General features: G+C 40.8%; 2 protein-coding genes across 6 annotated transcripts in view; one reads left to right on the top strand and one right to left on the bottom strand.

The window, feature by feature from the left end:
- The window catches only part of TBPL1 (TATA-box binding protein like 1), a 36711-nt gene extending 31388 nt beyond the window's left edge, over positions 1-5323 (top strand). For all 4 annotated transcript variants that reach the window (XM_070461586.1, XM_070461587.1, XM_070461584.1 and 1 more), the window contains exons 4-7: positions 80-143; positions 1657-1760; positions 1852-1946; positions 4793-5323. In XM_070461586.1, coding sequence (XP_070317687.1) covers positions 80-143; positions 1657-1760; positions 1852-1946; positions 4793-4872 — 343 coding nt within the window. In that variant the 3' untranslated portion in view covers positions 4873-5323. The remainder of the gene's footprint in view (positions 1-79; positions 144-1656; positions 1761-1851; positions 1947-4792) is intronic.
- The window catches only part of SLC2A12 (solute carrier family 2 member 12), an 82236-nt gene continuing 61279 nt past the window's right edge, over positions 141-21097 (bottom strand). Inside the window, exons 5-6 of one of the 2 annotated variants that reach the window (XM_070461583.1) lie at positions 9102-9217; positions 141-964 (exon numbers count right to left, since the gene is read on the bottom strand). In XM_070461583.1, coding sequence (XP_070317684.1) covers positions 939-964; positions 9102-9217 — 142 coding nt within the window. In that variant the 3' untranslated portion in view covers positions 141-938. Of the gene's footprint in view, positions 965-7848; positions 9218-21097 lie in introns of those variants that run through there. The other variant, XM_070461582.1, reaches the window with a different exon arrangement.

Here is a 21097-nt window from a genome sequence, read left to right as displayed (position 1 = left end):
CATGTACAGTTTGTTGTGTTCCTCAGTAAAATTTATTTCCTGTGTAACTGATAATCTTTTTCTTTCTTTGAAACCATAGTGAAGAAGAAGCTAAATTTGGTGCCAGACGTTTAGCCCGTAGTCTCCAGAAACTAGGATTTCAGGTAACGTTTTCAAAAGCTATCCAAGCTACAGATACCCAAAAATTTATTTCTGTAAATTTAATATATATATATAAATTTTAATGGTTTGAAGAAGTCCCCTCAAACTCCTCTTATGATTGACCTTTTTCTAAGTTGTATAATTCTGTCCTTCAGCTCAAAAATGTAGTGGCAGACTTTGCCCACATGGATGTTTCTATGGGATCCTGGCTTTTTCACAGATTTCTTTCCCATGGAGACTTGTTTCCTTATGGAGTAACCACTTTCAACTCCTTACATTTGTCACTTCTCTCTCTCTCACACTCTCACACACACATGCACACACACACAATCTGTGTTTGATCATCGCAGGAATGCCGTGTGAGGATGATGAGCGAGAGCCGTCGGGCCCTGCTGACACACACACGCTGGTTGCAGGCTCTCAGCCTCGTAAGGTGACCGTCTCTAGCAGGTCAGCCTTACAGTTTCTAGAGGCCTAACTCTGAATAAAATGAATATGTATCCTGGACTCTGGCTCACTTAGAAATGATGAGTAAACAAAAGAAAAAGGAGGGCTGTTGTTCCTGAAGAGATGGGCCTAGGCAGTTTGGGATTTGGGTGGGAGGATGGGGGCCAAGTCTCTCTGAGGACAGCGGTCTCCCCTGAGCTGGAAGGTGCTGGGCAGGCACCGAGGCGCGGGGGTGTGGGGTGCTGGGGCCGGCCAGCCGCGCGGTAGACAGCCGTGACTGATGGCAGGCCGCTGGGCACGCCTCCTGACGTCCTCTCACTGCCTCGTGCCTCTGCCGAGGTGGAGGAGAGTTAGTTCATCCAGATTCGCGGTTTTACTAAGAACAGTTGAAAAGATAACAAGGTAAAACCATTAAAATATTGGTAGAAGTGGCTAAAGTTATTAATTTTGAGAGGACATTATTTTCAGCCTTGGAGCTTCTTTTCTTAGCATTACATTAGAGATGTTGAGAGAAATCCCAGTGAGTTAAAGACACAATTTTGTCTCTCTGTTCCTCATTCTGTCCCCCCAAATGAGCAAACATCTAACTGAATTCGCAGAAACATCATTTTACCTTACTGCATGAAAGAAAAAGTCTGGCCTTTGGAGCTCAGTGTCCACTGCTTTTTGAGTTTGAAATAACAGCTTTTCCATTTTGACTCTTTTTGGAGGAATCTGCTTTAATGTTTCCTCACTGTTCTCCGTCTTATACTGCTAGATTAAATATCCTGTTTAAAGTACAATCTTAAAATTCAGAAGACTCAGATGTACTATTTTATTCATGCAATGATCTCAGGCTTTGTTTATTTTTTAATAAAGTTTTTGGCTCCCCCCCCTCCCGCTTAATTACAGCATTAAGGAGTCTCTGGTAACTTAAAATACTAAATCATGCTTTAAATGTTTCTGTTTATCTTGTTTGCTCTTATTTTTAAGGATTAAAATTTAAGATTTAAAATTAAGATTGCCACGATGAGTAAGGTTTTTTTGTTTGTTTCAAAATAATTCATTGGTTTCACTTCTCTCCCAAAGGTAATATTCACAGATTTTAAGGTTGTTAACGTTTTGGCAGTGTGTAACATGCCATTTGAAATCCGTTTGCCAGAATTCACAAAGAACAATAGACCTCATGCCAGGTAGGTCTTCGAAGAATCAACATAACTTACCAAATTTGAAATTACTTGTGAGTCTATAATATTTATATTAATTGTGGCTTTTTTGGTATAGTTATGAACCTGAACTTCATCCTGCTGTGTGCTATCGGATAAAATCGCTAAGAGCTACATTACAGATTTTTTCAACAGGAAGTATCACAGTAACAGGTATTTTATGATATTGAAACCAAGCTTGTCAATTATGAATTGAATGAGATAAGGAGGTGTTAATACCAAAATGGAGATAAAGTCTGCTTTTTCTCTTCTGCCCTCCTCAGAGAGCCAGTCTCCTCATTTTTTAACACAGTTGTTGTTCAGCTACTAAGTTATGTCCGTCTCTTTGCAACCCCATGGACTGTAGCATACCAGGCTTCCCTGTTCTTCACTATTTCCCAGAGTTTGCTCAAACTCATGTCCATTGAGCCAGTGATGCTGTCCAACCATCCCATCCTCTGTTGCCCCCTTCTTTTCCTGTCTTCAGTCTTTCCCAGCATCAGAGTCTTTTCCAATGAGCCTGTTCTTCACATCAGATGACCAAAGTATTGGAGCTTCAGTTTCAGCGTCAGTCCTTCCAATTAGTATTCAGGATTGATTTCATTTAGGATTGCCTGGTTTGATCTCCTTGCTGTCCAGGGGACTCTCAGGAGTCTTCTCCAGCCCCACAGTTCAAAAGCATCAGTTCTTCAGCACTCAGCCTTCCATATGATCCAACTCTCACATCTGTACAGGACTACTGGAAAAACCATAGCTTTGACTCTGTGGACTTTTGTTGGCAAACATAGTAGATGAGTTTAACCTGCTTTTATATACTATTTTGAAATCTGTGTATACAGTTTTGTGTCTGTCTTCTTTATCTTCATCATTACCGTGGTAGATTCATCTGTATTCCACATAGTTGTGCATCAATCGTTCTTATTGCTGTTTAGTACCCAGTGTGTGAATATATTGTCCCAAGAGCATTTGGGTTTTCAGTTTGGAATTAAGAATACTCTAGTATATGTTTTCATTCGTTGTTTTTAAGTTTATGATGTCTTGCACCTAAAATACTCAAGAGGAGCCTATTTTGTGAACTTCATAGAGGTTTTTTACATGAGCAAAACATTCAAATATAATTGGTATCTATTTGTAATGTATATTTTGTTACATCTTTTGAGTCTTTTTAATTATTTGGAAGAGGTGATTTCAGAAGACTAGGCATAGATGTCAAAGGGTAGCATTTAGCATTCAGAGTGATTTTTTTAAATGGTATTGTGGTTATAAATTGTTCATAGACATTACTTGGAAGTCAGGCTCAACCTTTGGCAAAATTAAGGAAAACTTCTTTGGGTCTTTGAATTTTCTTATTATTCCATTAATCCTTAAAGGAAAATACACCTATAAACCTTCAATAGAAAAGCTTTAGTTTTGATTCATCCATGGGTTTTCACATCTTCCTTGGAGACTTTTAAAGGCTCTTGCCAGGATCATGCCTGAATCTTAAAAAATGGAGTGCTGGGGAGCAAGTCTGTTTCTTTCCTTCTTTAGGTTTCTACACTTTGGAGCTCAGACCTCACAGAGGCTCTAAAATATATTAAGTCCGTGCTAATTATGGAATTTGGCTTAGTGGTAAAGAATCTGCCTGCCAAGCAGGAGACTCGGTTTGATCCCTGGGTTGGGACGATCCCCTGGAGAAGGACATGGCAACCCACTCCAGTATTGTTACCTGGGAAATCCCATGGACTGAAGAGCCTGGTGGGCTATAGTCCATGGGGTTGCAAAAAAGTCGGACACGACTTAATGACTAAACAAGAAGTATGGAATAAAATAATGCTTATGTAAAATACATACATTAAGTTAATAGAAAATTAACACAACGGCAAACTGAAGACCATTGACCTGGTTACCTAGTATGCGTTATATGTTAACATCTGGAATACCCTCTGAACTGTTAGTTCAGTGGACACATTCAGAGTGGTCCCGATGGGCAGAGCTCTATTCTCTGGAGGGACTGAGGTGAGTCAGAAAAGGGTTCCCAGTGGATACATATGTACGTTTTTAGGATCTTTCAAAAAGTAAGTGTAAATGTTGGGGAAAAAAACACATATTTATGTATTTATTCAAAATAGGTTTTATGAAAATATTTTTCATTGTTCTTTTCTATATATTTTTTAGCTATTTAGATGAAAGCTTACATATTTTATTCTTAGCATTGTATGGGATTAATAAATATATTGCATCACCTCGTCCCCTGGTGCTTTTTTGTTTTTAATTGGCAGTTATTATTCGGTCACTAAGTCATGTTTGACTCTTTGCAACCCCATGAACTGCCAGGCTCTTCTGTCCATGGGATTTCCCAGACAAGAATACTGAAGTGGGTTGCCATTTCCTTCTCCAGGGGATCTTCCCAGTTCAGGAATCAAACTGGCGTCTCCTGCTTTGGCAGGCAGATTCTTTTCCACTGAGCCACCAGGGAAGTAAGCTGTAAGGGTGAATGACCAGATGAGTAATAAAGCTGTGGATCCCAGATAGTGGTAAATCCGTGGGGATGTTGGGACCGTGCCGTTTATAACAGCCCCGGGTTTCCCAACTCTGGTGGCGGGCTTGTTTACTTCTGCTGGGTTCCTCTATACTCCTGTGATGAGCTTCAGTCGTAGCTAACCAGAAGCCAGGCTGCAGTGACCAAAAGGATCATAGATTAATAGCTGTCTAGTTGCGATTGTTAGTCCTTCCTTTAATGAGCATGTTTTAGCACTTTGTATTTTCCTCATGATTGTGTGTGTGTGTTTTAATATACTTCCTTTTCACAATGGTGCCCAAACCAAGATGAATAACATCATTTTGTGTTTGATTGCCTTTCATTGTTCATAAAAAATTGTATTTCTTGGTTCTTACTATGACTGTGTGTATAAGTGTAGATTTTTAAAAGAACAACCTGATACTCTAGTAAAGTACTCAGTTCTTTATAATTCTGGGGAATGAGCTTTCCTCATTTTCTTCTGCCTCTCCTCACCTCTTCCTCCATTGTGTTGTTGCAGGACCCAATGTAAAGGCTGTTGCTACTGCTGTGGAACAGATTTACCCATTTGTGTTTGAAAGCAGGAAAGAGATTTTATAATCCACCACTTAATTGGTTAGAATCCTTAACTGAGCACCTTTTAAAACCTGCTGCACATTGGACTCACAAGGAAAACCGGACCAACAGTAACTGAGGAAATAGACTCTTTTATTCTTTCACGGCTACAGTGTAAGCTCCAGGCCCTTTGGGTTTTATTTCAAACCTTGCTGTAATATAAAAAGGAAGTTTACAAGACATGACGTTGCTGCTTTTACAAAAGGACATTTCTATTTATTTTCGCAGTAATTTTCATGTCCCCACGAGCAGAGCTGTCTCCGTGTGCACTAGCGCAGATTGTTTTGTTTTTGTCATTATTTTTTTTCCAGTTTGAGCTAATGTGTTTTATTTGTGAATAGTCTTTTACATTTTTGTATGCTGAATATGGGCACCAAAGAACCTGTAAAAGTTATCTTTTTCAATTGAATGTGCACAAATAAAAGTTTGGAAAAGATCTCTCTTCATATCCATTCTATAACTTTTATTCCCCATTTTTCTATTTTAACAAAAATTGTATTCATAATTCTTTTTTTTGATCTATGCAAGCTTAGACTTTTGCTAAAGTGTGTCAGCTTCGTTTTGAAGTGTATTTTGTAAATATACATATGCCACATGTGAATAGTATCTTTTAATGCTCTGTTACCAAATATCAAGTAGGAATTTTTTTTTTTTCTTGAAGATTAGAAATGAAAACATGTATATAAATTGTAGGGAAGCAGAGTAGAACTTTATAGATTAAGCATAATGTTTTATGTTGCTAATTTAACATGATAGAAAATGTTAACCATCTTTTAAAAGTTGCAGAGTTGTAGTTTTAAAAAAAGAAACCTCTTATTACCTACAAGATAAATATGAGAAAAGCTGTGATGGGTTGTACCTCATATGTACCTTTGTTATTCTGGACTCAACTTTGGTTATAGGAAAAGAATAATCTGAGATTGATACTCAAGGCTGTATATTAAGAGTCTTGTCAGAAGTTGAAACATTGTGCTGTTTTAACAAGAAGTGCCCCAGTGTGACTATATTAATACTACCATTCAACTTGAACTTGAAAGCCATTTTGCAAGATAAGTCTTTCCCCTTTCTGTGTCTTATTGAATGAAGCTAAAGAGTGACTATTCAGTACATGGGATTGCACCTTTAAAGTTGACAGTAAATACGCATTTGTGAACCAGTGACTGGCTCACCCATGAGCCCAGGAATGGTAATACAGTATCAAAGCTGCAGTGGTGCTCGACCAATTGAGTATTAACTGACAATGATTTTACCTAGAAATAAAACTGAGCGGAGAGTTGTATTAGCTTTTCTCAATTAACATTAATAGAGATAATAATACAACACAGTCTTCCACTAAAACTTTGATTTTCCAAAATGTTTTGGAACCTTTGTGAAAAATTGGAACACCTTAACCTCTATATTCTAGTACATTTTCCCTACCATGTTCTAAAATCTTGAAAACTGTACTGAACAATGCATATTATTTTATGTTTATCTTTGTCTTCTTGATACCTTCCCCTGCCCTTCCTCTCACTCTTCCTAAGTTGGAGGCAAGGGCTAACTTTTATATTTTCTCTCTTGGGAGAGACTTAATTGTGATTTTCAGACTTCTTTCTCACTTTTTACATTTGTGTTTACTTGCTTCGTTTTAAGATCCAGTGGGGTAGGTAGCCTCATAAAATATATACAGAATAAAATTCAATGAAAATTATAGGTTCTGGGCAGACTGTTTGAAAAATTTGAGTTTTCACTTAAACTTAATTAACAGTAATTAAGTGACCTCCTGTTCTGCAGTGTTCACAGAAAAAGAAATAGAGAGGGAGGGACAGGGGGAACATGATGATGTAGCCAAGATGCAGATCCAAATGTTGTATGATTTTTCAGTATTGGAGTGACTTGAAAACTCGGTAGCTCAGTAGCTCATCAAAATGCTTTCTCAGAAAAGAGGAAGGAGGACAATCTGACTGGGTCTGGTTTCAGGGCTGCTGCTCATGTGTCGCCTGGCAAAGTGTCATGGGTGTGACCCACTATACTTAAAGCTGGTAAGAAATGAGTGCGTCTGATGTCTTCTGGCTTTTCACAAGTGCTGTACATTTTTTTATAAATAAAAACTGTAAATATATACATAAAAATTATAAGTATTCCCCCTTTTTATTTTTGAAAGTGAAAATGCTATAGTTGGGGTTGTATTGGATAAAAATTAGTTTGAAAATAGAATTGTTTCATTATAGATTCTGAATAATAAAAGAAAAATGGAATTTTTAAGATACTGAAGTTGAAATCACTTAATGATAAACCTACTAAGTTTATAAACAGTTCCCTGCCCATTTACAATGCATGGCTAAGCCATGAAATTGCTAAAGGATACACAGTGTTTGGACTTGCACAGTTTAACAATTTTGTTAGTATCTTACAATCTGAGATGCTTGGCAAAGAAAAAAAAAAATCATACTGATTAATTACCTGTCTTGACCTTTTTTAATGTCAGCATATAATTCCATTGAAGGTTCTTAATAAATTTCTTCAATCAGTTATCTCTACAGAACATACTTTCCCTTCTTCCAGAACAAATGAACAATGCATGCTCTAACTTGCATGAGAAATGTACTGTGCAGAATGGAGATTGCAGATCTTTCTTCATATGTTCCCCTGCCAATTTTAATGTAGATAGTGTTTTTCAGCACCAGGACTTTTAGTCATTCTCCTGAGTTTCTGATAATACAGTTTGACTGTTGCTTACAGAGATGGAAGTCTGAGCACTTCATTATAAAGGACTGCAGTAGATCTTACTTCCTTATATCAAACTGGGACAATTTGTTATGGGCCGATACAAAAATTTCAGGCTAAATGAAAAGGGCTTTTGACTCTGAGGATTCCCTTTTCTTCAGAGTAATCATATTTTTGTATTCTTTTTCAACTTAGGTTGTTCAATACATTTTGTGTGTTTCCCATAGTTTAAGTCATTTAGTGGATTACTGCATAAATGGTTTGAGATTTTTTATTGTAGATTTTCTACCAGTGTACCAAAATGTATTGGTAAAATGCCTCCCCACATCTTCAAATTCAACTGGTGCAGTACAGAAAAGAGCAGTCCATTACTGTGTGGGTGAAAACCCATGCTTCTGGTACAGTCAGTGATCTCTGTTTCATCATATAGAAAAGAACATAGTGAGGGAATTGTCCCCATGTCTAGATGTCATTTATTATGTCTGCAAGTATCTGAAAGTCAGCATCACTTATAGCCCATAGGCTGTAACCTGAGGTAGTGATATTCCTGAGGCATGTGAAGAACTGCAGGAAACTATGGATCTAAGTTATCATGAAAGCCTTACAAAGAGAGACATGTGTAAGCTTAACTTAGTAACTCAAAACCTAACTACTTAACAGATTTGGATAAATAACCTAATGACTGACTCCTTTTCTCATGTTTTACTAACAACTACTACTAAATAAATATGATCCCACGATTTTGAAAGTATCCTTTCTACTCATATATTTTTTTAATGGATAAAAAAATGCTTATCTTTCTCAACTATTGCAGAGTTGCTTCTTTTTAATACTTTGTAATACTAACATCAAATTCATAAAAGAATATTTTGAATTACATTGTAGTCCATGATTCATAAAATAAGATGGATAATCTTTATACTTGTTGAACTATAATTAGAAATGATCACTGAAGTTCTAACCAGTTAGGACCCTATCCTAACCTAGAATATGTGTGCAATTGTCCATATTGTGTCTTGGTTCTTTTTTACACCAGACCTAGTGTGGGGAGTGTGTTAGGCAAAGAACCATAAGCTTATGTTCAGACAGCTTATGTGTCTGAATAATAAAGCCATAACAGGCCTCTGTGCATAACGAACTTTAAGATAAAAGTTGCTCTCATCACTAGTTCATCATCTTTCAAAGGATGCTCTGTGAAGAAGGTGGAAAATACTGAACCTGGTGGTATTATTTTTATCCTGGTATCCTGCTCAGAGTAAGAAAGAGACCACCTGGGACCTTGTTCCTCAAACACCTTTCATGGTTCCTTTGGGGGGCGGGGTAATGAGTGAAGATGGTATAATTTCAGGATATCCATTTTAAACTAGTTCCATGACAGGACAGAAAACGTGGGAGTGGCTAATACATATTGGTAGGAAGACACCCTAACTGTTCTCTTTCTGTATCAACCCTTGAAGGGTTTTGAGGCCATCAGATCTCTGAAGAAAGCTGCCTTGGCTGTCCCTTACCCCGTAGCTTTTTAGACTCCAAGAACTGCTCTTGGGGGTTGCTTTTTTGAAGCTGTTTTGGCACTAATTCCTCCCGGTGATGACTCATAAAGCAAATGTTGTTTTTCACATAGTTCCTGAAAGAGAAAGAGGTACTAATGAAAATGTCATTCTTAATTTACAGTATTTGGGGGGAAAAATGTGCAGGCTATCATTTTTTAAAATCACCCTGGGGCTTTAATATTTTAGCTGTGCAAAAAAGACCAGTGTTTATTGCAAAGTTTCCATGTGTCACGAAATTCTAGGCACCACAAACCTTTGATCAATCATGCAGAGGGTAAGGTGGGGTGTCTTCTCAGAACAACCATGGCATTCCTGTCTGCAAGGAAGGATCCCAAGGGTAGTCTTACATAGAATGAGTGGAGATTACAACCCAGATCCTCTGATTTTTTTTCCCCCTTTTCTCAAACTGGTTAGCAATATGCCTATATTTGTGTCTACACATTCTGCTTTCTGCATTATTCTTTTGCTCCTGCTTTAACAAATTCATTTCTACAAGATTATTTCCATCAGCATAGAAACATGCTCTAGTATTTTATGTCTACTTTTAAAAAGACCACCTTTGAACCTTTCTCTCTCCTTAAATATACTGTCTATGGTTTATCCAGTTTGTTGAATGGCTACAACATTCCAGGTGTTGTGTGGTTGGAGTAGATAAAGACCTTGCTTTCAAGGATCTTACATCTTAACAAAGGAGACAAGCCACATAAGCATGTGACTTCAACTAGTAGGAGTGCTAATGAGAACAGTCAACCAGGAAAGTGGAAAAGAATGATGTAGTGGGGACGTGGAGGACTTTATCATACTGCTGGCGTCTCCAAAGATGAGGTGACATTTGATCAGAAACTGCAGTGAAGTTAAGGAGGAAACCATGGGAAGGACTGCAACTAAGGATCATTTACGGAAAGTCCAGTGTGGCCAGAATATAGCGGGTACGTGAATGACAGAGGTGAGGCTGGAGGGGTAGGCAGCAGCCATAGGTAAGAAGCATGAATTTCATTTGAAATGTAGTAGGATTTTGAGCTGAAGAATGACATTTTAAAAAGATCCATCTAGCTGCTGTATGGAGGATGGACTGCAGAAGGTGGAAGATGAAAGAGGACTGGTTTGGAGGTCAGTCCAGATAAAAGACGGTGGCTTGGATTTAGACTAGTACTGGTAGAAAGTGTATATTCGTATGTTCACAGCTAACAAGACTGACTGACAGTGTAAGGAATAGCATGGATGAATCCTAAGCCTCTGGCCTCAGAAGCACTCTTGGCCTCAGAGGTTCCCCCAAGCAAAAGACTTTGGAGGAAAGATGAGAAGGGTGGTCAGTGGTACTGGGAATCCAGAGTTCTGTGTAGGTCGTGTTAAATTAGAGATGCCTATGGACATTGTAACCGAAGATGTCAAGTAGACAGATTTGGGAATGGAAAATTAGGTAAAAGGTCAGAGACCAGAGAAAATCATTTGTGAATCATCAATTTATGGATGGCTTATAAAGCCAGGGGAATACACCCAAGAAGTGAGTGTAGAAGGAGATCAAGGATTGAGCCCTAGGCATTATGGTATTTGGAGGGAGGAAGGAAGGAAGGACAGAAGGGGAAACAGAGGAGACCAAGGAGTTACTGATGAGGGAGGAAAGCCAAGAAAATGCAATATTCTAGAAGAAAAGGAAAAGGAAAAGCATTTAAAGATAGGGAGCGTGAAGAACTGGACACATACTGCTAGAGTCACATAACACGGCAACATAACGGGTTTGGTAACAGACGTCATGGGGAGTGAGAAAGCAGGAAAGCAAGCCTGAGCGGAGTAAGTTCAATAAAGAATGAGAGGGAAGGATGTGGAGACAACAAACATAAAATGCCCTGTAACTGAACAGTGGGGGCAAGGAGTGGGTGGTACTTGAGGGGAATTGGAGATTTGAGGTCTAGGGAGGTATTTCGTTAAGGATGGGAAGTACTGTAGGTGTGTGTGTGTGGATTTGAGGTCTAGGGAGGTCTTTTGTTAAGGATGGGAAGTACTGTAGGGGTGTGTGTGTGAGTGTGTGTGTGTGTGTGTGTGTGTGTGTGTAGTGATAATCCCATAGACGGGGGAGATTGATGACATACTCAAGACAAATGAAAGAATTGGTTTTTATACCAAGGTGCAGAAAACGGTACAGCTATAGGTAGTTTAGTAGATGGCATAGAGCATGAGGTAGGCTCTTTATTTCTCTTTCTCTCTCTCTCTTTTTTTTTTTTTTGTATGTGTGTGTGTGTGAACTAAAAAGCCAAGACCATCAGCAGGGGGTGAGGAAGTGGGACGGAATGCTGGAGGTTTGACAGGTGACAGAGTGTGAGGTCGCCATCTAGGACAGTAGGAAAACCAACTGTGGTAGGACATTCCTGAAAACCTCTTTGAGATTTACGTTCAGCAATTTAAAACTGAACTTACCTAGCACAGTTGGCTATTTTCTCCAGCCATGTGTAGTTCCTCCGATGCAGGAAAAAAACAGGCTAAGAATAGACTTAATCAGAGCTGAGATTTGCCTGAACGATGAAGGGAGAGGGGATAAGGTAAACGGAGGGCTGGTGCATGGAATCTAACATGAGAAAGGAGTGGGTGATGAAGTGGATTCCCAGTCCTGGTGGGTGTTTGAGAGAGTGAGCTGAAATGCAGAGTGGTCCAAGGGTGAGTGGGAGGCTTGTGAAAGGAGCAGTGATGGGTTAAGACAGTCGAGACCATGATCGTCCTGTTTGTTCCCATTCCCAGCAAAACTGGACTGTAGCTGACGTCTTCACAAACTTCCACGCTCAAGCCTTCTCAGTCACCTCTGTCCTCCCAACCCCATGGAAACTGTACCCAACAACACGCAGTCAGCAGCCCCCCTGCACTTGGCCACTCAGCAGCATTCAGCATCATTTGCTGCCGCCTTCCCACAGCACTCCTCCTGGCTTCAGTAATTCCATATTTTCCGGGCTCCTCTCCAGCCCCCTGTTGGCTCCTTTTCGGCGCTTTCCACACTCACTCTCCTCTGCTCGTTCTCTAAATGTTGGCATTAACTAGGGCTTGGTCCTGGACCTCATTCTCTTTTCTCTGCTCTCCGACTAGATGACCTCATCTGGTTCCACAACCTACATACCATTTACTCCCAAATCTGACCCAGACTCTGCATGTCTCCAGAATCTCATACTTACATATCCAGCTGCCGATGAATGCACATCCATCTGATGTCAAATGGACATCTCTATAATCTTCCCAGCTCTGAAACCAAGTTCTCTTTCAGGCTCCCCCATTTTACCATCCATGCATCTTCTCAAGCTAAAAATTTAGTTATCATCCTGACTGTTTCATTGCTGTGGTTTAGTTGCTCAGTCATGTCCAACTCTTTTGCAACTTCATGGACTGTAGCTGCCAGGGTCCTCTGTCCATGGGTTTTCCCAGGTAAGGATACTGGAGTGGGTTGCCATTTCCCTCTCCAGGGGATCTGGTCAACCCAGGGATTGAACCCACATCTCCTGCATTGCAGGTGGATTCTTTTAACGCTGAGCCACTGAAGAAGCCCCACTACTTCATTACCTTACTCCTATATCCAATTCATTCATTCATCCATTCATTTTCAATAATGTGCTTCAATTATATGCAAAGAAATTATTCCAGGTGCTGGGAAACTACAGTGAACTAAGTATACAAAAACTAGGGCAGAGACCCTGAGTCTTGAGCATTCCTGGTGTGTTTGGGATACAGCAGAATGACCTACAGCTGGTGAGAGTGAAAGCGGGGAAGAGTGGTAGGCTATGTAGAACCGTATGGGCCTGAATACACATTGGAAGGACTGATGTTGAAGCTGAAGCTCCAATACTTTGGCCACCTGATGCGAAGAGCTGACTCATTTGAAAAGACCCTGATGCTGGGAAAGATTGAAGGGAGGAGGAGAAGGGGATGACAGAGAACGAGATGGTTGGATGGCATCACTGATTCACTGGACGTGAACTTGAGCAGACTCCGGGAGATGGTAAGGCACAGGGAGGCTGGGTGTGCTCCAGTCCGTGGGGTCGCAAAGAGTCAGACGTGACTTAGCAACTGAACAACATGGGCCATCAAAGCTGCTGGAAGAGTTGAGCAAAGGAATGGCTTGATCACATTTAAAGGGGTCACTGGTTGCTGTGCTGAAAACACTGGAGGGGATGGAGTCTGAAAACAGGACGAGTCAGGTGGGTCTCAGGTGGCTCAGTGGGTAAAGAATCCGCCTGCAATTCAAGAGATGAAGGTAGATGTGGATTCGATCCCCGAGTTGGGAAGATCCCCTGGAGGAGGGCATGGCAATCCATTCCAGTATTCTTGCCTGTAGAATCCCAATGGACAAGGAGCCTGGTGGGCTATAGCCCGTAGCATCTCAGAGAGTTGGACATGACTGAAGTGAATGAGCATGCACAGGTGGTTACTGCAATAACACAGGAGAGGGCATGGTGACTCAGATCAGGGAAAGAACAGTGAAGATGGCCAGGTTCTAGATGTATTTTGAAATAAGAACCAACACTATATTCTGAAAGATCGAACATGGAGTGGAGGGAAGGAGAGGAAAGACTCAAAGATCTGTGGCCAGAGCAAGTAGAAGGATAAGGTGGACATCAAGTGAGGTGGATGTCTGTGAGTGGAGTAGGTTTGGAGGACATCAGGGTTGAATTTAGATCATGCTCAGTTTGAAAGATTTGTTAGACATTTGAAAAAAGGTGTAGGGCAAAGAGTTGAATAGACAAGACTTGAATTCAGGAGAGATATTGAAGCTAGAGGTATAAGTGTTGACATCAGTGGCATATGAATAGTATAAAGGCCATGGCTTTAAGATCAATGAGCCAGGGAAGGATAGACAGGTGATCAGAGGATGAAGCCCCAGGGCATGCCAACTTTAAGATAGTGAAACATGAGGCAGATCCAGCAAAGGATGCTGAGAAGAAGCGAGTGGTAGAAGACAACCGGGAGGTTGGTCCCTGAAGGCAGTGAAGCAAGGAGGGCATGCTCACCCCAGTCCATGCTGGCAGTGGTCATTATGCCAGCCATTAAGATGCTGATTGAGAACTGACCACTGGGTTGAGCAATGTGGAGTAACCTGGATGTTAAAAGGAACAATGTCAGTGGAGTAGTGGCCATAAAAGTCTGCTCACCAGAGCAGGTTCATGAGAGAATTAGGAAGAGAGGAATTGCTCACAGGGAATAGAGACAACTCTGGAAGAACTTTGCTATAAATGATGGCAAAGAAAATATGAAAATAAATGAAAGCAGAGCAAAACCTAAGGAGGAAAATGGGACCAAAAGACTTCTTTTTTAAGGGAGAGCAGGGGGGAATCACATAAGATTTTTCTGCTGATGAGAAGAAAAGATCCAGGAGAGAGGGAAGATATGGATGGGGTGGACTGAGAGTCCTGCTGGGGAATGTTCTGGAAAGGGGAAGGAAGGGAAGAGGGTTTGAAGTGGTCACCTTCATATAGCAATGAGTTAAAGGTAGAACCTGGGAAAGGAAATGGCAACCCACTCCAGTATTCTTGCCTGGAAAATCCCATGGATGGAGGAGCCTGGGAGGCTGCAATCCATGGGGTTGCAAAGAGTCAGACACGACTGAGCGACTTCACTTTCACTTTTCAGAACCTGGAGGGATGGTACTATATTTGGATACAGACGATGGGATATGGGTGACGTGAAAGGTTAGGGAAGTTTCCTTTCTGATTGTGTTCATTTCTTCTGCTTCCGTGAAGTCAGAAGCAGAGGCTTCGCATGTGGCTCAGTGGTAGAGAATCCGCCTGCCAATGCGGGAGACACAAGAGACTTGGGTTCAATCCCTGGGTCAGGAAGATCCCCTGGAGGAGGAAATGACAACCCACTCCAGTTTTCTTGCCTGGAGAATTCCATGGAGAGAGGAGCCTTGTGGGCTACAGCCCATGGGGTCACAAAAGAGTCCAACACAACTGAGTGAATGGGCATGCATGCGTCCATGAAGTCAGAAGCAAGGCTGTCAGCAGGAAGGAGGTGGGCTTCCCTCATAACCCAGTTGGTAAAGAATCTTCCTGCAATGCAGGAGACCTAGGTTCAATTCCTGGGTCGGGAAGATCCCCTGGAGAAGGAAATGGCAACCCACTCCAGTATTCTTGTCCAGAATCCCATAGATGGAGGAGCCTGGCAGGCTACAGTCCATGGGGTCACAAGGGTTGGACATGACTTAGGGACTAAACCACCACCACCAAGGAGGTGGGAAGTTCCCAGAGAGAGGAGTTGGTGTTGAACAGTTGTCTAGGAGAGGCAGTTCACAGACCATGGACGTGGGCAACTGGGGGCATTGAACCTGGGGCCCGCCCTGTGCTCATGTGCTTCTCTGCCATGTGCGGCTGTGTGCCTGCAGACACTGGTGTGGCACAGCTTAAAGTAAATCAGGTGTCACTTCCTTGCTTAAAGTACTTTGTAGCTTCCCATTGCACTCAGAATGAAATCCACACTCAGTCTGTGAAGCTCTACACATCCACTTCCACTGACTTTCTCACTGAATCTCAAAGATTGCAGCCTCCTGGGAATCCTTCAGTTCTTAGAAGAGGTCAAGTATGTTACTGCAGCCTTTGCCCTAGCTGTTCCCTCTGCATGAATTCTCTTTCCCTCTCTCTTTGCAGGACTGACTATTAGCACTCAGTTTATATCTGAAACGTTATCTTTCAGGATACCTTCTCAGATCACCAATCCAAAGTACCCACCCAACACACACATACACACATTTACTATCTTAATTCTTAGGGCACTTTGCTCACTGATTAATATTATAGCACCTAGAGCAGTGTGTGGCATGAAACAGATGCTTGGTAAATATTCAGCGAATAAATGAATTTGTGTGAATGAATGAAGGAATGGCCATATAAAATTAGCTGCTAAAAGTGAAAAATAATCTAAGCCTCAGAGCTAAAATATTTACAAAACATTAACTTGTGTTTCTCTAATTGCCTCCACTTAAACTGAGGAAAAGAATGAAAGTCACAGCTGAAATAGCACATATGGCAAATGTCCCATTTTGTGTTTGTAGCTGGCAGGGCACGGGTTCAAAATAAAATCCTTTCAAATTACATTATTAGTGAGATCTTTTCTGACCTCTGCGCTGAGTCATTGTTTATCTTACAAAAAATTTAACAACTTTGGAAGAAGATGTGTTTTCTCAGCCTTGTAGAAACAGAAGGAAAAGAAACCAGCTCTAAATATGAGGAACGAAAATATTAAGTGGAACGGAGTATCAAATTTGAAGTTAATTCGATATAATAAGTAGTATTATTGCTTAGAAAATCATTGGACATAACATCTGAACCCTGTGTTTCCCTGGTGACAAAAGTTGATTCTTTGTTTCACTAACTCCTAAGTTCAGAAAGACTTTCTTAGCTCAGCTGTAACCTTCCTTCATCTTCACGTTCTCTTCAACTTTCACGTCCTCTCAAGTTCCCTGGGGCTTTCTGCTGCTCCATGTTCACTTAGCTAGTTCAATAAATTTTCAATAAAATTATGTATTTTATTTCTATTTTTGTCTCCACCATTTCCCTCCAGGGAACCTTGTTTAACACACATACTTCATACATAACTTTGGCCAATTTACACCATTCAGGCTGCTTACTTCTTAATTTTTAAAGCACTGGCCAATCTGCTGCTTCAAGCTAAGACTTGTCCCAGGCTCTTTGGTGTTGTAGAAATCAGTTAACCAAGATTTCTGAAAGCAACTGTTTCCTTTCTGCCCTCAGGTACTGGGCTTCCCTGCAAGAATGCAACCTGGGTAGATACTGCTGCTTGCTGCTGCTAGAAATGAATTCAAAATGCAGAACTGTTTTGCCAACTCATCTTTCATACACACCTGTGCCATTATTTATATCTGTTCTCCATCAACCTCCTGGCACAAGGAGAGTCTGCCTTTGGCTTTTGGATCTCTCCTAATTTGCGATTTAAAACTTTCTTGGAGAGGGTCTGTATTTAAGATTGAGTAATTGTGTGACTCAAAAGGAACAGAAATGTGATCCTTTCAAAGACATCTCATAATGCAGAGTTTTGCTAATTTAGATGGATTTCTTCCCTACCCTGAATTCTAATGCATATGTTTGTTGTATTTTAGCCACCCAAATCACTATGTTCTTATGAATGCCTTATTGTGGAGGTCTACTGGATAGAAAGACTGGCTTTTCTTAAGTTTTGTCTTCAGACTTTCATTTGGTTTGAAACTTGATACATTCTGACAGTCCCATATGAAAAAGAAAGATCTAAAAGTTTCTTCACTTTAATTCATTGAGAACATTCTGCTTAAAGACTTTTTTTAAAAGTTCGATAAGGAGTGATGCATAGCCTTGTTCAGTTCATTCATTACTGCTTTCTCCCTGCTTCAATTTTTTAAATTAGTACTGCTCACCAGAATTGTAACGAACCCTTACCTTTAAAGGAATTCTCTTCCCCAGTACATGTGACCTTCCTTTGCACTTGGCAACACAGTGTATTGCAGTGGTCTGTTTTCTGGTCTGCCTCTTCAAATAAGGAAGTTATGGACTCTGGATATCTTCAGTTCTTTCCTAATACAGTGTCTAGTCCATAGTAGATCATCAACAAAGAGCTGAATGAATAATCTCTGCAGTTGTGGGAAGGGAGCAGTATGGTGAAGCCCATTCATCTCCCTTTTCTGAGCACATACCTCTTCCTCCTCTCGTTGCACAGACTGTTAGGTCATAGATTAAATCTCATCCTATGATCCACACATCAAAACCTGTTATGATTTATACTGCTGTCTGCAATTTAATACCCACATACAATGAAGTCAGCATTGGATCGACAGGCTACATGGTGAATATTTTTCAGTCATCCACTAGGAATCAATTTTAATTGAGGCACTGTAGAAGTTACATAAGGAAGATAATGGGTCGAGACCATCCCTGGAAATCAAAATTTTATAACCTACTTTAGGAAGTGAAGCCACGAGAATTTTAGCTAGGGCATCATAAAAAGAAAATAGGACTAGAAAATCTTAAAGATCCAGGAGAAACGAATACTATCCAGGACTAGGGTTACTCAAGGCTTTGAAGATGAAGATTTGGCCTTAGGGCAAAAGGATGTAGGGCTAAGATATCAAAGAAAACTATCATGTAGGAGTAGAAGGAGAAAGAAGGAATTAAGAGTTGATGAGGTAGGAGAAGACCCAGGGGGAAAAATTGTATCTTAGGAGGTAAAAGGTTTTCCCAGGTGGCACTAGTGTGGTAAAGAATCCACTTGGAATGCAGGAGAAGTAAGAGATGCGGGTTCAGTCTCTGGGTTGGGAAGATCCCTTGGAGAAGGAAAAGGCAGCCCACTCCAGTATTCTTGCTTAGAGAATCCCTTGGACAGAGGAGCCTTGCGGGCTACAGTCCATAGTGTTGCGAAGTGTTGGACACCACTGAGGTGACTTAGCATGCATGCAGGAGGTAAGACTTTCAAGAAACGGTAGATGTGGGACTTCCCTCATGGTCCAGTGGCAAAGACTCTGCGCTCCCAATGCAGGGGGCCTGGGTTCAATTCCTGCTCAGGGAGCTATTGGAGAAGGAAATGGCAACCCACTCCAGTACTCTTGCCTGGAAAATCCCATGGACAGAGGAGTCTGGTAGGCTGCAGTCCATGGGGTTGCACAGAGTCGGACACGACTGAGCGACTTCACTTTTACTTTTTACTTTCATGCATTGGAGAAGGAAATGGCAACCCACTCCAGTGTTCTTGCCTGGAGAATCCCAGGGACGTGGGAGCCTGGTGGGCTGCCGTCTATGGGGTCGCACAGAGTCAGACACAACTGAAACGACTTAGCAGCAGCAAGGAACTAGATCCCACATGCTGCAATTAAGACCTGGTGCAGTCAAATAAATAAATGACTTAAAAAAAAAAAGAAAGAAAGAATAGATGTGATAGGTTAAATGTGGCAAGCAAACAAACAAAAGACCTTTGCCTGTCATTCAATCAAGACATAAGTCAATCTCTATGTGAATCTGAGCTGGCCTTAGGACTTGTACTGACAACAGAAAGTGATGGAAGTGACGTAGCGTGACTTCCAGAATGGAAACCTCACGGCACCTTGCAGCTTCTGCCTCCACTACCTGGGAATGCTGCCCAGAGTCTGACAGGTGAGGAAGCCACAGTGGCCTCCTGGAGGATGAGGCCACCCAAAGAGAACTGAAACGCCCTCTGTGTCCGCATCTTCCACCAACTGCCCTTCCTGCTGATGCTGGAGTCACATGACTGAGCCCAGGTGAAATGAGCAGGGGCCCCACCCAGCCAAACCAAAGAATCATGGGAAAAAGCAACTAGTGTATTTCAAGCCACTACATCTGGTGAGAAGGTTTTATATCTAAACAGACCACTGATGTGAAACAAGCTCTTAGGGAAGGATGAGAAGTAAAGGGTGACCAACAGAGGTGGATGTCAACAGGGTCCTGGCAGCTCAGTTCTGGAAAAGGCCTGCATCTGGCAGACGTGTTTCCAGTCTACAGATGAATGCACTGCATTACTAAGGTCTGAAGATATTCCTTATGTAAATCATGTATGTGTAATTAATTGTCTTGTTCAGATTCTGCACTCACCAAGAAATCCAGTTGTTTGACTTTAACTTGTATGAAGCCAGACAATGCTCTGACCAGGCCAAGTGGATATCTGGCTTTCATGACAATTATATTTTTTGTAAGTGAATAATTTTCATTTTCATTGAATACTTAAAAAAATAAGGCCTTATCTGCATCAAAAATTAGCCTTACAGTTGATATTTATGTTAAATTAAGAGAAAAGTTCTTCCGCTTACTAAAATGAAATGTCTTTAAAATGTAAGCCTTTTTTTGTTTCTTTGTTTTTAGCTGCCCCTACTCAGCTTGTGGGATTTTAGTTCCCCAACCAGGGATTGAACCCGGGCCCTAGCAGTGAGAGCACCGAGTCCTAATTACTGAATGACCAGAGAATTACCTGTAAAACATTTTAAAGTATATAACGTACAAAGTAAAAATCGTCCATGCTCCTACTCACTTTATACCCTAATAATAATAATAATAAATAATTATTATATAATACTATTAAACCAGGATTAAATACTCAGTCTATATACTTGTACACATATACCAGTCAGTATATATCAGTTCACCTATCAAGTTTACTCTTCCTTCAGGCAAAAGCTGAAGAATCACTGTGCTTACAAATTTCTTTAGCCATCATAACATTTCTCTCTAGTGTATTGTAAGTATTTTTAGAAGAAAATCAAACTGTAAATATGTATTTTCCTCCTGTTATATTAAAGACTAAGAACACGTATTCCTGCACTTCAAGTAGAATGATTAAATGCTAGGAAGAGTAGCAAGTTCCCTCTCATGCCTGGCCCCTGCACATTGATCGCCTCCTCCCCCAGGCCAGTTCCATCACTCAGAGTTGTGAGTTCTACTTCTAAAGAAAACATGGGTTTCTACAGCCCACTACTGTGTTAAATTGTTTAAGCAATCTCTCCATGTGAGTCTTATTTAACTAGTGTTCTAATTGCCTATTCATGTAGGAAACTCTTCATCTTGCATAACATACTTTGTGCCATATTTGGAATAACTCTAGACATTTAAGCCCAAGAGTTTTCCTGGTAATCGTAGCCTTAATGGGTGTTTAGGGCTTCAAGAGACCTACCAGTGTGATACAGGCAGAAGGCTGAAGCGCACTGTTTTAGCACAGGGTGAGCATGTCATTCTGGGACCAATCTGAAACCCCAAACAAAAAACCACTCCTGTGAGGGGGAGGCACAGAAATAGGAGAGGTTCTTGAATCATTACTGAAAAGAGCTTTGGAAGACTAGAAAATTGTGCTTATTCCAAATTCTTAGGTGAATAATACAAATTAAACATATAGCAGAGAAACTAGAATTATTTTTTGAGATATGGTTCCCCACCAAAGCATATGTCCTAAAATAATTTCAGATATTATCATTTCATTGTATATAAAAGCTGAATTTT

Source organism: Odocoileus virginianus, chromosome 34 (genome assembly GCF_023699985.2).
Source record: "Odocoileus virginianus isolate 20LAN1187 ecotype Illinois chromosome 34, Ovbor_1.2, whole genome shotgun sequence".
In the NCBI taxonomy this organism is placed as follows: Eukaryota; Metazoa; Chordata; class Mammalia; order Artiodactyla; family Cervidae; genus Odocoileus; species Odocoileus virginianus.
This window is presented reverse-complemented; position numbering and strand designations above follow the sequence as displayed.